The sequence below is a fragment of the Rhinolophus sinicus genome, chromosome 2 (genome assembly GCF_057876585.1).
Source record: "Rhinolophus sinicus isolate RSI-liver-muscle chromosome 2, RSI-T2T, whole genome shotgun sequence".
NCBI lineage: Eukaryota > Metazoa > Chordata > Mammalia > Chiroptera > Rhinolophidae > Rhinolophus > Rhinolophus sinicus.
Genome location: NC_142502.1, coordinates 155,769,059 through 155,787,508, shown reverse-complemented (window position 1 = coordinate 155,787,508; position 18,450 = coordinate 155,769,059). Strand labels below are relative to the sequence as shown.

The following is an 18,450-nucleotide window of genomic DNA, read 5'->3' as shown; positions in this document are numbered from 1 at the left end:
TTTCTTGATCAATGTACAAATGACTCCTCTTCAGTGTGCCTTCCCCAAACTAGCTCTTAATCCTCAAGCAATGTGTTCACTATTCTTCTTTCTGTCAATCTATATTGCGTTTAGACTTCTGCAAAGCCACGTCCTTAATAACCAGGGTATATATGCTTTCATTGTTGCTTATAATTTCTTCCTAAGACATGTAGACTTGGACTGGATCATAAGAATGAACATAGATGTGTTCTGAGCACAGGAGACCTTAACCATGTCTTCTCCTTAAAAACTGAGGGATCTCTTAATAACTGAGCTCAGCTGCTTCTGCATTACTGAGCCTGTATAAGATTACAAATGATTCCTCTTTTAAGCTGCTAAATTGTGAGCAAATTTGTGACACAGAAAAAGACAGCTTAATACAGTATGAATTGTGTTATAGGTGATCAATAATAATGTGTTGAATGGGACAAAGAAGATTGTTTCTTGAAAGTAGGCTTTGAAAAATAGTAGCTGCAGAAGAAATGGAGATGTAGTCAGTAGTTAGAAAGGGGTCTCTTGTTTTGGCAGCTTGGCATAAGAAAAGAGGATTTGCTACTGCAACTCAGCTCTGCCCAACGTAGAGTGTATGCGAAGCTATTCTGTAAAATAACTAGGGGCCCACCATAAAGCAATGGATGAAGAAGAGTGGTGATCATAGATTGGTCAAAAGCTATGGACACAATTTCTCTACTTAGGTAATGCTCTGGGCTTGTTTCAGGAGCTCTTCCAAAGAGATCCCTCGGTCCTAGACTTCTTTCTACTAACTCAGGAGGCTACAAGATTCCAGGGCCAACCCTGAAAATACCCAACATTTAAATAGAGGAATTGATGACTGAGCAGAATCTACACAGTGAGAGAAAATGAGAAGAAACCTTCTGGACAGAATTAGAAACAGAGAAATGACAAGAAGAAGTTCAAAAAAAACGATTAATAAACTTCACTGGAGTGGAAAGATAAGTATAAAATTGTGAGAAAATGGACCTGAAAAGGGAAATTAAGATCAGAATGTTGAGGACATTAAGTGTTAGGCATTGAAATGTGTCTTCACCTGTGCATAATTGGGAAGCATCAATGTGTTTTAACAAAGGAATAACAGAATCAAAGAAGCATTTTAGCAAATTAACCTGACATAAGTACATAAAATGGATTGTAATGTATTCAGAATAGAGACAGGAAGGTAAGTATAAGTGCCTAAGTGATAAATACATGAACTGACAAGATGTAGGTAGAGACAGTTGTTTTGATTTTCTTTTATTAAATTTCAGTGATAGAATTTCAAAGAAGGAAATACTTCTAGAATTCTTAAAACCAAATTCAGAGAGTTATTGATACACCAGACGTGACAGCCAGTATACTAGAAAATGAAAAATGAATTAACTTCCAAGGGGAAAGATTGTATTGATTCACTTGACCCCACCCTTCCCCAAAATACAGACAATATCAAGGTATCTGTATAGCATTTAAGTCAATAGAAATATGACTACCACTTCTCCCATTTTCTCCAAAGATAACTTGTATCCTTAATACCTTAGGATATATCCTTAATACCTTAGAAGCTTTGACAAGAATTCTACAAAACATGGTGAAAACACATTATTTCAGTCTTTCCTTTAAAACTTTACAGAGAGGCCACATATTCTCTAATTCATGTAAGAACCAGGAAAAAAATACCACCTAAAATATCTACTGTATATGAATTATGGGGTTGAATTAAATATTGCATGGCAAAGTGAAATTCTTAAAATATATGAATCTGTAGGTTAGTAAGAATATTTCTTTGGAACATAATTTAAATTCAAGAAGAGCCTATGAGGGAATAAGTAGGTTTTATCTTGTTGATAGAGGTATGCACAAATGCACAATTACTGACTTTAGAAAAATGTTTCTTGGTTTACTTGAAATATAGCAATAAGGTAAGTAGTATAAAATGTAGACAGTCAGAGAAAGATTTGACATGCCACCAATATTGATGTCATTTTTGGACATGTAATATTTACTATAAATACACTATGCTTCTAGTCTGTACTAAAATAGCTGATCAAAAGGTGTATTTCTAAATCAAAATCAATTAAGAGCTTGTTGTAAAAATAAGGCTTCCAGCCCTGCAAAGTACAAAGAAGAAACACTTAAGGCAAATATGTACAACAATTCACTAATCAAATTTGCAATGCTCTTTCATGCTCCCAAGATGAAAGAATTTCAAAGAATACTTTTCACTCATCCTCTCCTCCACCCTCCACACATTTCCTCTGGTCAGAGCCAGTGCACATGTTATGGCTGTGAGTGAGCACACATTTGCTGTGGCTTTCTTCTGTAAATCAGAGAGGGGTTAAGTAACCTCCAATTAACGTTACCAGACTGATATATAAAAGATGTTTCCTCTAGAGTGACACCGGTAGAATTTATAGATATATCTTATAAATTATAAAAAATGAACTTTATTTTTTGTTTATTGCTACTCATAAATTATTTTAGTCATTGCTTATTAAACAATCCTCAACATTACTAATTCAAACATGTATAACACTTACAGGTTACAAGTCTCTTCTTTATCTTCTTTATCTTAAAAACCTATCATTTATCCATGTTCTTACAGATACTATGCAGATAAGAAAGTTAAAACTGCAAGAGGAAGAAATGGAGATATTCCAAGGTGGAGAAATGACCAAGAAAAAGTAGTCACTTTGGGACAAAGTATGTTTATTATAAATAATCTAAGCTACCTGGTGAGCAGCACCCGGATCTGGCTTGTTCATTCATTCATTTATTCATCCAACAAATATTTATTGAAGTAAGTACTAAATAGAGAGCTGATTTATTTTTGGATTTACAGACCTAACACAGACCTGGGCCTTATTAGTTCTTCAGAAAAATTTCTGGACACCCTTGTAGCATGTACTGAAATAAATGATGAAAAGTCACATTTCTATATTATATTATTTTTCTTATTAGTTGTCATTATTATAAACTATGTTCTCTGCCATCAGAAAGCTTATATCTATTTGAAAAAATGGACAGGTATAAAATGAGTAGAGAACAGTTTATGATAAAAGTGAGTTCAAATAAATGAGGTAATTAAGGAGAGATGATCATTCATCCAAAAAAAATAAAGAATTCTCACCACATACTTTCTTTAAATAATCAATTACTAAATCAATTAGCTAAAGATGCAGAAAATACCAATACAAATATGCAAATTTTCAGTAATATAGCTGTTGTGTATTGAGTTCTACACTTTTTCTATATTGTAAACAAGAAGTTAGATGAGATTCTTGGAGTTACATAGAAATTAAACTTCATCTGTGATTTCACTTTGACTATTAAAAAGTTGAGATTCTATACCGAGCCTAAGACATGATATTTTCAATATATAATTCATTACTTCATTTATTATTTCAGAAAACATTTACTGAGCACTTGTATTATAGGCACTGTGCTACTTAATTGGTCCTTACATCATGTTCTTCTCTTTCCTAAATCCTCTTCTAAATAAAACCTTACAAATGTCAATGGCAGTATCAGATGGCTTTGAGGGTAACAGTGGTAGCAATATTAATATAACAAAACAATACTTCTATAAAATCTAGGCCACCTGAATCAAAAACTGCTTTATTCCAAGTTGCTATATTTTTAAGAGTACAGTACAGTTCATCAAAATTTAAATATAATTATATTTTCGGTAAAATCAAACATGATCATTCTGAAAAAAAATGGGATGTTAAACAATGTCAAATATTCACATCCTCACTAACATTTATGCCAATCATATTTTCAAAGTTATCTAATTGAAATGGTGTTACACATTTTGGCAAAATTGGAGCATCTTATAATGTGTGCAATCAACTTTCCAGCTCATTTGTTAACTCTGTTAATTAAGGGTGGAAATATTTTTAAATAAGATCAGTACATAGTTTATACTTGGTTGACCTCGAAGGTTTACAGAAATTTTCCTGGCAGTTTAATGGATAACCTAAAATTGTAACTTTTATAGATAAAACATATCATCTATGATATCAATCAGGTTAATTTTTAAATCAGTTCTATTCATAAAAGAAAATCAAACAATAGTAATAATCTATACTTCTACAAATCTGTTTTCTTTTTAAATTCTCAATCCTGACAAGAAGCCAAAAAAATGATTTGGGGAAAATCAGGATAGATTCAAAGGTACCTAAATAATTTCATAAAATAGCCTTTGAATATTCCCAAATCTAAATATCATTATTAAGAATACTTCTGCTTCTGTCAGCCACAAATATCAGTTGTGGTTCCTACACACTTCATTTTCCTTTCCTCTCCTTCCTTCCTTCCTTCTTTCATCCTCCCTCCGCTTCTCCCTCACTCTCTCTCCTTTATCTTTCTCTCTCCCCTGCACCTCTCTCTCTGGCTCTCAGATGAAGGGACAGTCTGTAGATAGCAAATCCACAAGGAAGGGTATGTAGAGGCAAACACTGAATCCAAAGTGAGTGGCAAGGCAAGACCAAGAGAGGAGACTCAGAAGGAAGGAGGCCCTCAAAAAACAGTGGACAGAAATCCATGGCCAGCAAAGAGCTGTGGAAGGTACTGGGCTGGTATGAACACTTAGAAAGTCAGTCCTTTATGTATGAAAGTACTGTCAGTCCACATTCGATGAGAACTTGAAAGAAATGCCCATTCTTACAGACTAAAACTCTTTGACCATAAAACAAACAACAGTGGGTTGAGTAATTTAATAACATGGTCCTGTATGATTTGAGAGTGATCATTGTAGAACCTTTTCTTAGGGTAAATGTGTAATTGGTTATAGATCAATAAGTAATTTCTTTCAAGAGGAAAAGCTGGCATTTATTTATTTATTTATTTATTTATTTATTTATTTATTTATTTATTTATTTAAAATAGCAAGGCTCTTAAATCAGAATGGAGCCAATACATTTAGAAAGTTCAGATTACTCTAAACAGCAAGATTCCTTCCTGCACTAGTTCAGTTTTTCTCAACTGATCATTTATTTATGATGCCATAGAAATTCAGATGCTTTCAGCTTTGATTGCTGGATATTTGCTGAAAGGCAGCTGAAATTACATTCCTATAGTTTGCATTTTGACACCTGCATTTTGATTTGAAAAATTTACAATGGTAAATTTACAATGGTTCAATAATGGTTGTGCTGAAGTGTTTTATCATTTTTTTTCCCTAAGATTAGCAATGAGTTCAGCTCTTGTGGTCAGTATAAATCCCCTAATCAGCTTATTTGAAATTCTAGAAGTATAATGGAAAACTCAGGTTAAGAAAATAAATGAATAAAACTTTGAAAATTAAGATCCTGCAAGTCTGTGATACCATATTTTGGTGCTTGATGGTTTTCCAAACATTTTAGGATGAGTGCCTGAAGGCCAGTTTCTAACAGGAAAGAACATGCTGGCCTAATCAAATGTCCTTTGAGGCACAGGTGCTGGTAAAGAGAGAACTTACAGAGATAGACAAAAATAAAACAAAACAAATTTACATGATCACATATGGCAGAAGGAATAAACTATACCTCAAGAATAAAAAGGGGGATGGAAAGACGTATGCTTTTAGAACCTTCCAGAAGATAGAGACTTTAGACCAAGAACTATGATGATAAGAACACTTTAGAGTTTTTAAATATATGACACTTTCCTGTGGTTCTTATTTTGATACACTAGCAAATATTAACATCTCTTAACAATGAAAGCCTGCATGTGCTTCTTTGCAAATATTACAAGGAAATGAAGAGATAAAGAATTTCAACCATACAAAGTAGTAACTCTTTGAATGCAAAGATAAATGAAAGAGCACCAAGCTATTGTCAATTATGGCAACTTTAAAATGTAAAGAAAGCTTTTCATTTATGGACTATTATTACGATTTAGTATGTGCTGACTGAATTCTTGTGGGAGGCTTAGAGCTTAGAGAAAAAGGAATGGTCCCAGGACGTAAATCACAAGAGTCCATTGTATTTTCTTGATACTTATATATCAAAATAAGTATAAAATGGCATAAAAATAATGTGTTTTTATGCCACTTTCTTTCATATCCCCAAATATCCTTAAAGTTTCCTTTTCTTCCTTTTCTCCCCTCCATTGCATGTAACTTCAGACAATTCTCTTTTCTGGTTAGAAAAGAAATAAAGACACTGGATCCAGATATTTTGATGTCACCAGTATTACAACCCCCTGCTTCCACCCAGATGGAATATTATTTAGAGGGTAATAACTTATTATTATTATTTCTTTTAATTTGGCAAGTCTGCCTACAGTTACTAAAAACACACCAAAAACAAGTATTTGTGAACAGAAAATTGAGACGAATTCATACTTAAAAACATAATATTTTATACAATAAAGAACATTTTTAACAATAATAATAGGTATAATGTCGAATTATCACTAGAACATATTTATATTTTCCGTATCAAAGAATTGGTTGCTGAGGAAGAGAAACTTCCAAAAGACAGTATTATAAGTTACTTACAAAAAACTAACAGTAAAAAACAAAAGCTGAATTTAATTAAAAGTACTTACTATATGCAGCTCTAGGTAGTCCCCCAGGCCAGAAGAACTGTCCACGCGCACCAATACAGCTTCTTTCTGAACAGTGCTAAACCCTATGGCCAGTCTGTCTGCTCGTGTGCTTGGCCGATCATTAGGAGGCCACTTATACGTGATTTGTCCACCACCTTTGCTAAAGATATACGTTGTCCCAGCTGGAAAATAAAAACCAAAATCATTAGTCCAAATATGTCAAGTGCACACTTGTCCATGTTTGTTATGTTGACATATCAGTAAAGTATTAAATTTATGCTATGGCGCTAAACAAATAAATAAATACATACATAAATAAATAAATAAATAAATAACCTATGGCAAAGCAAATGAGCAAATAACAGCTTTCAATCAAATATGCTCAAGAAACAGAGTTTTTCTTTCTTTTATTTCAAAAGAAATATCAAGGCAGTTCAACTTTTAATACACTCATTAACTCCACCAGCAGGTGTTTCAGAACAAATGGGGGATTACTGCTTGTTCCACTGAGTTGGACAAGAATAACATGTAATGGGGTTTTATTTCTTCCTGCCAGTTTTTAAGAAATAGTTTAGTAGGAAACATTGAGTTTGGAGGCTTCCAAAAGAGGCAGAAACATATATCAAGTTGTTTTTGAAACAAGAGCTGTATGTAGATGTGACAGGGTCGTACAGGACAGTGATGCAAATCCCAACAAATACACTACAAATCAGCTTTTTATGGGGAAAGGGTCTATTCACATATGACAAATGATAACTAATGGACCAACAGCCATAAGCCCCAGTAGTCATGTCAAGAAAAATACAGATAATAGATCCCATCCATAGAAGTCAGGTATTATCTAACAAGAAACATCTAGTATCTGTCAAACTATCCAGCATCATAAAAAGATCTATTTTTTTCCCAAGGTGAATACTAACTAGTCTTACAGTGCTAAGAACAATGTCATAGCCTCAACTGGTGAGTATACAAATTTTACTTTATGGTGATGATGTCAGTAAATTATCCATCTTACTTTTAAAATTGTTTTGTTTTCAAACAGGTTTACTTAGCATCCAATGCATTAAAGTCCTGTCTCTTGAAATACTGGCATCTGTCTCATGGAATGCAATAAAATAAAATCTTTGAGTCAGAAAATTTGAAAGAGACATGCAAAGATACACACACACACACACACACACACACACACACACACCCCAAGTGATCTTCCTACACACTAAAGGGAACCATATAGATATTTATTTAGTTATTCCAGGAACAGACCTTAGGGTATAATTTATAGAGAAGTGTTGCCTTCCAGTAACAAAGGATGTCCATACATATTGTTGTGTTCTTACTATGTGCTGAACATGGTAAGGAAAGTAATAAGAGTAATTGTTAAAATTTAGGCCACAAAACGTCTTGTGATTATGGAAAAATAGCTTCTACCAATAGCAAGGCTTAAGTATAAAAGTTCTCTGTAAAGTAATATGTTTTAATAACATCAACCCATCAAATTTCTATGTTACCAAATCTACCAATTCAATGAAGATGATGCTATCACATTTGTGTACATTTAATTAAATAGCTGATAATACTGTTTTTTGTTGTTTGTGTGTGTGTGTGCGTCAGAGAGAGAGAGAGCGAGAGAGAGCGAGAGAGCGAGAGAGAGAGCGAGAGAGATTTTGGATCCAACTCTTCTCTGTAATCTTCCTGAGACATTTCCATACACCCTTGAGAAACTCCAAAGACCTATGCAATATGCCTACTTTGCCTCATTGATTTAAAAGGCCTTGGGTTGTAGACCTGACCCAAGAAGCATGTCAGGATAACACTGAATGTAAAAGTGATAAAACAGAACTTTGTGGAAATGAACTAGTAGAGAGGCTGTGCATTTCTCTATTAATTTTTTAGCATACTCATGCATAAAAGTAGTTTATCTCTCTCATGAGAGAATAAGTAAGTCATATTTCAAAGGCACCACTCAGTGTGCAAGCGAAGAAAATTCAGAATATACAGATTTGTGTGTGAGGAATGCTGGAGTCTTCCAAGACCATTTACATTCTATATTATCAGAAGCTTGTTCATCAAGATTTTAACGAGCAAGAACTATTTGATAAATATTTTTCTTCCTGGTAATTTTTTACAGGTGACTGAGCATTAGATATTTCAGTAAGACCTAAATTGATAAAAATAGAACAAGAACATATAAAAGTGAAGATTTCTATAAAAGAGGATGTGATGGTGACTTCTGAGTGCTGGTACTTAATTTTAATTTATTCCTTTTAATTAACTTTGTTCTTAATGGCTATGTGTTTCACATGAATTAAGAAAAGTATTCAAAACTAGAGATGCTACTTAAAAACCAAAAGCATATCTAAGAATTCAGATGTTTCCCAGATTCACCCAAGTCAGGCAGTGTTGTAAAGCAACAGATATCTTATATTACACGGCGGTTTTTAACATTAAAAATCACTTTCACAACAATTATTTTCCTTTCTTCTCTACTTCTGCATGGAAAGTAGGGCGAGCATTACTTCCATGTTATATTTGAGGAAATTTAGTCACAAGGATTGAGTTGTTATCCAATGTTGCAAACTTGGGTTTGTGGCAGAGCTGGTAAGAGACCTACTATCCAGACCCCAATGCCTGTATTTTTTTATTACAGAAATGTTTTTGTTATCATAACAAGACAGTCAAAAGAAAGTTAATTGAATATGTCAGTGAATTTATCAAGGCCAACTGTTATCATATTCTAATGTCTCATATCCATAAAGTGACATTTGTACCTCACGATCATATGCTGTCCTTTCACCTCACAATGCTTTCAAGAAAAGAAAAAAATAACATGCAAATGTGTAATGACAGAACATGTAATATATGTAGATTAACATTTAGTTTAGGGTACACTTTCCCAAACTTATGGAATGACTAGTTGCTCAGTCACAGAACTTGAGGAAAATAATTTAAACGTTTACATTTTCACTAAGATAAATGTCACAATACGAATATCATTACTCGAGATGTGATTTCATCCCATATTTCAACCTTTTCCAATAAGCGTTAAGACTTGGAAACTAGCATGCGATTAGCGACTCAGTGCTCCCTACAATGACATTCTAGTTCTTAAGGTTTCACCAAAACAAAGCAAAAACAGTTGTACTACTGTGTGCCAAACAATGGAATTACGTATTTTTAGTGTCATTTTTCTCCAAATACATCTGGAAAGCAATCTTCTTTTTCTCCTGTATGTATAACAGTGCACTAAATTGTAGTCATCAGCATACTTCTATAATAAATGAAAGAATTAGCTGTCCAGCCCCGGCACAGCTCTCTTCTACCTACCTTTATAAGAATCTTGGCTTTCTTTTCTTTTAAAAAAATCCCTTTGTATGAGACTCTGAAAAATCTCCTATGTTCTTAAAACCTTCTTTCCATCAAGATTTTTAAAACTTACCATATATTCTATTTTGGTAACCTTGAAAATATGAGAACACTCCCACACTAAATTATAGTGGGTCAGATGACTAAAATTTCCAAATTTATTTCATTTAAACTGCATCTTTCTCCACCAAGGTCATTATGTACTTACTGCAGCAGAATAGTTAAGGCATTACAAAGGTAAACTCTGGACTCAGGCAGACGTGGGTTCAAATTCCAACTGCATCATTTACAAGCTACACGACCATGACCAAGCTATTTATTCTAAGTATTGGGTTTCTGGGGGTAGGGGGGGCGAATGGGGATAATAACACTATTTACACCATAGAGCTTTTATCAGGATTAATTTTCAGATCTTACACAGTAACACCTTAGTCCAATTCGTGGCATGCGATAAGTGCCCAGTACATTTAGAAAGAATAGATGCTGTGTATGTTTGTGTGTGTGGTGAAAATATTCAATAACCAATATTGCAACATAGTTGTTTTATTTTAATATGAGTCTTTAGAAAAGTTTAATCCATTTCAAAGTTGTGTTCACACCAAATGACTTTTTTAGAAATGAACTTTCCTACGTCCTATGGTTTACTAATCTTTTTAGTATTTCATTCCTCGAGTTAGCACTATTTTCACATAAACCGATCATATTATTTACCTTCCCTAATAGTTGACAATGGGAAGGATATTAAATTGCACCCAATGGGAGCTTCTGCGAGAAAAAGAAATAATATTTGTTTATCAGCATAAAGCATCTAGGTTGGGAAGAGTTATAGCATGATGCCAAAAAATTCACTATCACCATTAAATAAAGGAGCAAGTCTATACAAAATAAACTGCAATCTAGCTTTATTTTTATAGAAACATGTATTATTTTATTATATGAGTGAACTCAATGTGTAGCAATAGTACATCCTAATATTTACAAACATTTTATCAACACGGAGAGGGGCAGAGAGGAACGTGTCACCTTTGTTACTTACGCATGTTATTACAGGGCGAGCACTACCACATCACTGCCGTGACCACCAATGGATTTATTGCAAATTAACCTTCACATCCATCACATCACCGGATGTATTTATGACTCAAAGTTGTTTTAAGCACTTTCCTCATTGAAGTTATGTAGTGACTATATTATGCCCTCTAAACTGATTAACAAAGCAGCCTCCATGAGATGCAAATATAGCAGTGTCAGCATATTTTACACTGCAATAAATGTATGTAAAAATATACATGCACTCTTATTTCTAATGTCTGAACTACCTGTAATGCGGTTAGAAGAAATATTTTTAGATTTTATTTGACATGTATTTACATAAAGGGCTCTCTCCCCTCCTGGTCTTTCTTGACAACCATCTCCTCCCTAAATGTGCTCACTTCAGCCTCACTCATTTCTGAAAAAGCTAATGTATTCCCTCAAATGGATTGAACCTTGCTGAAAAAGAAAACCAATCAGCATGTACAGATATGCTTGATTATTGGTTGCTCTGGGTCCTTGCCACATGAACAATAATATAATTAACTTCTGAACAGATTAGCTTCTAACTCATAATGTAACTATATGAATAAAAGGTTCTTTTCTGAAAGCCTATAATTCTTCAAATGTCATCATGTAGCCAACATGAAACATTCAGGCCATTATGAATTCTATTAAATGTAACAGGGATATAACACTTTTTCCAATGAATGTTTGCCAGGCAGTCAGACGGAAATTAAAAATAAAACAATTATAAATAAGGAGAGCTTTTATTACTCCTACAGCCTTGTCAAAAGCTGTTGTTAAATTTTCTGAACAACTTCTACCTAGGTGGAAGCATTCTTTTGAATAATGTTCATAAAAAGCAAAAACAATGAGAAGGCCACCTTGGATGAAAAAAAAGAAAAGTTTTAGACTATGGTAAAATGTCTAAGCTGGTGAAACTTAAAACGATAAACAAATCTTAACAATCCTATAGGTACACTAAAGCAACAACTCATTACAGTTCATTGTCTTTCTCAGTTTCTGTCAATTTTTGTAAGATCACAAAGAATTATTTCATGGAACTGAGCACAACAGTTTCCTAATTCCTAAAATTTTACATAAGAGCATTGAAAACTCAGGAAAGATGGGCATTATAAGAGGAGATATGAATGCAATCAGAGTAATAGGTGTTCCTACCTATAATACACACACAACTCTCAATCTAAAAAGTAATATCAACAATTATGAAGATCGAGAAGAGACAGCCCTCAATACTACTGTGAATTTAAGGGTGGAGAAATACTAGAAAAGGAGAATGAGAATAAAGACCATATGTACGTCATAATTTGAGACATCTGATGGAAGACAGACTTGTTAGAATTGACAAATGCATTACAAGTAGCTAAAGGGATTACAAAATGAAACAGGGTTTTCACCCATACAGCTTTGAGAAAGAGCAGGTAGGTCCTTAATAAAGAAACAGGGCAAAAAACATGGATGGCACTGAAATTGCTTAGCTACCAACTCCAGAGTCTGAATCAGACCAAATGAAAGAAAATCAAGAAGAGTTTAGATGATTCCCAGATAATAAAAACTTTACCAAAGTAGCTCAGAATGACATTCAAGATAGAAGGAACACGGGGACGTTTTCCATATATAGCAAGCTCCATATTCCATCTGAATACTAGACTGTTAGGGATTATGAAAATTTATTGAATTTTTACAAAGCAGTTTGTTTTTTTGAATGCAAACTGAGAAAAACAGTAACGGTCAAGTTTGGAGCACCTTTTTCATGCACTGGAATTTCCTGAGAGTGACACTATATAGAGTCACTGCACACATGCTACTCTGTTAAACACCAATCATAAACTCAGTTCTAGTTCTTTCATAACGATTCTTGAACCCAACGAAAATCAGAAATATTATTAGATTCTCAGGGTCCATGGGGACTCCCTACACGTTAACAATTAATATCTCCCAAATTTTCAATGGGATCAAAGGAAGCTGAACCACTCAGACTCCACAGTAAACTCAGGAGGCATGAACAGAGGGATCCTCTCCACTAAGCCAGCCTATACGAGATTCAGCTCTATCCAGCTGATACTGTTTTTAAAATAAAAATGGTCTGTGCTATTCAATAAGAAATTTTAACTACAATAAAACTATCAAGAAGATGGAACCATAAAAAGCTACCATGATTCCTGAGGTCAAGGGTCATTTCTCTCAAAGATAGTTTCCACAGTAATTATGCATGTTGCTGAGAAAGTAAGGACATTTTCTGTTGCTTATTGGCTCAAAACTTTTATCAAATAAAATTTTTTTTCTAGGGCCGGCCCGGTGGCTCAGGTGGTTGGAGCTCTGTGCCCCTAACTCTGAAGGCCACCGGTTCGATTCCCATATGGGCCAGTGGGCTCTCAACCACAAGGTTGCCAGTTCAACTCCTCGAGTCCTGCAAGGGATGGTGGGCAGCACCCCCTGCAACTAAGATTGAACACGGCACCTTGACCTGCGCTGCCTCCCGGATGGCTCAGTTGGTTGGAGCACGTCCTCTCAACCACAAGGTTGCTGGTTCGACTCCCGCGAGGGTTGGTGGGCTGTGCCCCCTGCAACTAGCAACGGCAACTGGACCTGGAGCTGAGCTGCACCCTCCACAACTAAGACTGAAAGGACAACTTGAAGCTGAATGGCACCCTCCACAACTAAGATTGAAGTGACAAGAACTTGACTTGGAACAAAATCCTGGAAGTACACACTGTTCCCCAATAAAGTCCTGTTCCATTTCCCCAATAAAATCTTTAATAAATAAATAAATAAATAAAAATAAAAAGATTTGCACAAAAATGTAAATCAATGGGAGTCTTCTCCCTAAATTGTTAAAATTCTTTTTTTCTAGTTAAGTGTTCCATATTTTCCTAGTCTACATTGTCTGTAATAAAAATTCTATACTCTTGTGATTTTGGAAAGAAAAAAATATATGTATAAATGGATCGTGTATATTTTTCATTTTGCTATGTGACATTTTCATATTTTGACATTTATGCAAAGAGTATGCTATAGGAAAAAAAGTATTAATTCTTTTGAAAACAAGTATGCTTCTCTTTAATAACTGCAGTAATTCTTTAGAACATAAATGGATTCGTGGCTGACCTACCATGTCCCTATCCTAGATATTTATTCAGAAATACTGCAAATAGTATATAGACTGTATAGTTTGGGGAGACTCAAAGTTTCTGTAATGACACTTAGCGGTAATGATTCGTGCACATGCTGACATTTTCATAGTCTAGCCTGAATCTTTCAAATACGGGAGGCCTTTGCAACACTTTATTGCAGGCATCCTGCCTCAGAAGACATCCTAGCCTTCAGCTCATTCTGAGGCTTCACCTTTGCTAAATAGAGATGAATACAAATCTTTATTATTAATACCATAATCACTTTGATTCTATACCAGAAAGGCCTCTGAACTTTTTGGCAGTGACACGTTACCTGCCCTGAACAGTGGAATTCAACTCTGAACACAAAAGTGGATGTGGATGTTTCGAACTTATTTGTATTACATAATGAAAATAGAGGCCACCAAACAATGTAATCCATAAGTATTTTGGGCTAAAGCCGCAAGTTCTGCTTTTGTTTGTGTTCTAATCTTAGCCCTTCTACTTTAACATCTTGCTGCCTATCTGCTATATTTAAGCCATTCTTGCTCTAACTGGGTCCCCACTAAAACTGTTTACTAGTTAGGTTGGACTGGAACTGCATAGAACGTTAGCTTCTGCCTCAGACTTCACTGCAAACTCTAACTCTATCATCTAGGTATTCACAAGTAGCATATACATTCTCTTCCCAAAGTGACTGTTTCTTTTGCTAGTTTATGCGTATCTGCTGCAGTTCGTTTTCTTTTCAGTTCTGCTTCTCACTCTCATGCTAGCTAAGGTGAATTCTCTCCCTTTATCATCTACAGAACTTTTTTTTTTTTTTTTTAATTTGTGAACTGGTGTATATCAAAGTTGTCATTTATTGAAATTTCCATCTTAAAAGTATGCCTAGTGAAGACAGTAGAAGATTTTATTGTTAGTATCCTCACCAGACTTTCGTGCTTTTATGAATTTATTAATCATGAACAAGGACCTAATGTATTCCTTGAACTAAGTCAGGACTATCGACACAATGATGAATAACATAAGTCTCCTGATTCTCATATATATATAGAACGAATTCCATGCCTGCATCCATTTGCAAGATAGAATGAATCTCTGTAGTTGTATAAGAAATCTGAAAAATGTCATCAGTCACATACAACAAACTCAGATGAGGGGATAGGTTGCCTGGATTACCCCGATAATGAACATCATTCTTGATTTCATTATGATTGTGTAAGAAACAACTGTGACAAAGAGCCATGAAACTCTTCAATGAGGTAATGGTGAACACGAGAGAGTCAGTACCAGATCCTAGACTTGGCTTGAATAATCTAGCCCACATTTTACAGGAAAGAGCAAGATATAGCCTGCTAGTCCTTAGGCTTTAAGAATTTATTAATCATCAGAGAAACCCAGGAGGCTGCCCTGTAACCAGGTCATCAAAATTAACACCCCCCCAGGAATGAGACATATTAAATTCAGGTCCTCTAAATATGATGTGTTGAGAAGGGCATGGCATCATTTCTGTACTGTTTTTGCAAAAAATGTATAGCTCAATCTCATTATAGCAAAACATCCAAGAAACTCAAATTGAGGGACATTCAACACAATCACTGACAGCATTCTTCAAAAGAATCAAGATTAGGAAAAACAGAAAAAGACTGAGGGACTGTCCCAAATTGGGGGGACCAAGAGGATATGACAGCTAGATGTAATGTGAGACCCTAGTTTAGATCTTGAGAGGCAGAAAAGGCCATCAGTGGGATAACTTGTCATGTTTTAATAAGGACTTTGGTTAATAACATTGTAATGATGCTTATTTCCTGGTTTTAATCATTGTATCATAGTTATATAATATGTTAACTTTAGGGGAGGTAGCTGAAAGGATAAGGGGATTCTATGTTTTACTTTTGCAGCACTTTTGTAACTATAAAATAATTTCAAGACTGTTTTTTTTTTTTAAATAAATGTAATAATTATGAAAAGCTATTTGGAATTTGAATAAGACTGTTGACCATGGGAATCTACGAAAAAGAGGTAGCTTGAAAAATCCCTAGCTCTTGAAATGAAGTGTAGTTGGTGATTTTGCTTGTCTATGAGACCTGGAGAGCATATGTAGGTAGGCAGAAGACTTAAATTTTGTTTCATATGTAATAAATTTGCTTAAAACATGACTTGTTGAGAAGAAACTGTAACTAAACCTTTAAAGTGCATCTATCTGGAAAAATCACATTAAAATAAAAATTGCCTAAGTAGAACAGTCATATCTGAGATCAGTTCACCTAGTAAAACCAAGTACTCATCCATCCATTTATTCACTTATTCATCAGGCTGGGTCATTGTAGAAATCTCTAAAATTCTTATGAAATAGTTGCCAGTCCTAAAATCCTATAGGTAAATAGCCTAGAGACAAAATCTATTTGTCCACCCTTATGGTTACAGTTTACTCAAATTAGTGTGAGCTCATTCTTTCCGTAAGTTTGGGATCTATGAGGGACACTAGTGGCAAAAGGGGGAGAGGCAAAAGAAAATAGTATAAATGCTAACAAATATTTTTCTAACATATTACTGATATTTGCATGTGTAGAAATTAGTGTATAATATAGTTGTCATGGAAGAGAGGAGTCAAAACACAGGGAAAAATAGTCATTATAGAGGAAAGATTTGTATCTCTTCTAACAAGAAGAAACAAATCCAGTGTGAGGTTATTTTAGAAGTTAATTGAAAGACTGAAAGCCAGATGGTTTAGTGAGGTGGTAGGGAAAATCTCTAATTCAAAATAAGGAGTTGGGATTTTTGACAAAAACAAACACAACACAATGCTAAGACAATAGCAGAAGAATGCTGCTGGAGAAAGAGAATATAAAGACAACACAGCAACATTCAAGAATAAAAACATCTACACACTCAATAAAATTAAGCATTTGCTATGTACAAAGCACCATGTGAGACCCTGGAGACAATAGAAAGGTATATGTCATAGTTCTAGAATCTAGCCTTTTCCACAACAATTGAGACAGGTTAGTTAGTATGATTGCTAGGCAGATGGGGGGGGGGGGGTCCCCGGTGGAATAAAAAAAAGACAGCCATATCCTAAAACTTCAGGTTTTGAAATCACTCCTTCACTGCAGGACATAATGTAACAAGGCCCTGAAGTTAATCATATAATTCCTTTTGGCCTGACAAATGGAGCAGATCTGATAGATAAGAGTGGGTCACATTGCTAATTCCTTTAGGATGTGCAAGCTGAACAAACCTGGTAGACAAATTTCATTAGAAGGCACCAGTTCCCTTCTTCAAACAGCTCCCTTTCTCCAAACAAGCAAGGGAAGGTATAAAAGTATGCGCTTTTGCCTCAGTCATGGGGCACCCCCCATTCGGGACCCCCTCCCGCTCGGGAGCTGCAACCTCTTCTCCTGCCTCTAATAAACTATCCTCTTTTTAAAACTTTTTGCCTCTCCCTGGTCCGTGTGTCCATTCTTCGGCTTCACGAGACACGATCCCGGCCCACACTCAGAAACTGCCGGCAGATCCAACATCACCTACATCACAATCTCTAGCCATTCACACAGATGTCAATTCTTGAATTTCTCTTTTATATTTATATTCTTATAGCCATTGCTCATATTGTATCACCTTCAATCTTAAGTGTTCTAATACATATTTATCCGTATTATCTGATACCTTTCTGCCCCTACTTAATTTAAACCTACCTTAATTTAAACCTACCTTACAAGTTAACATTCGATTTATTTTTTGAAATGGTTATCGGCAATCACTTCTCTATTGTAATAACTTCAATAATTAAACCACTGTCTACCAAATTAAGTTTGGTAAACAAACCTTATAGTTAACTCTGAACATCTGCCATACAAAACCTCTACTTCAGCTAAACTGGAGAATTCATTTGGTCTCCTGAAATACCCCTAAGTTCTTTTTGGAGAAGATAAAATTTAATATGATTCTGGAAAAATAAGAGCAAATGTATTTTGTGGGAAGGATTTCCATGAGAAAAGTCACAGAGGCACAAAATGGGTTCCAGAAATAGGAAGTATATTCACTTATATTAATGAAGAAACTGATGCATTTTTAAGCACCACTAATTCCTTTGTCTACTGAATTAAATCTCTAGATAAATACAGAGTACAGATCATATAGTAGAAATCGGGACTATTCAAGGTCAGTGCTAAAAAGAGATTAGATCAGTTCCAGTATCTCAGTATATTCCCAATTCTATGAAATACAAATTTTGTTTAACAAAGAGTCACATAACTTCACAAACGTAGAAAAATGCATTATTATTTCATAAGAGAGGAAATGCATTTAATAAGAAGTGTCTTGGTGTTATTTGGTACTTATCACAAACATGTTAATAGCATCTTTATCA

The 18,450-nt window shown here is 34.7% G+C and overlaps 1 protein-coding gene across 32 annotated transcripts in view; it reads right to left on the bottom strand.

The window, feature by feature from the left end:
* The window catches only part of NRXN1 (neurexin 1), a 1,058,790-nt gene that overhangs the window by 292,537 nt on the left and 747,803 nt on the right, over positions 1-18,450 (bottom strand). For all 32 annotated transcript variants that reach the window (XM_074331970.2, XM_088796166.1, XM_088796171.1 and 29 more), the window contains one exon: positions 6,547-6,728. In XM_074331970.2, coding sequence (XP_074188071.2) covers positions 6,547-6,728 — 182 coding nt within the window. The remainder of the gene's footprint in view (positions 1-6,546; positions 6,729-18,450) is intronic.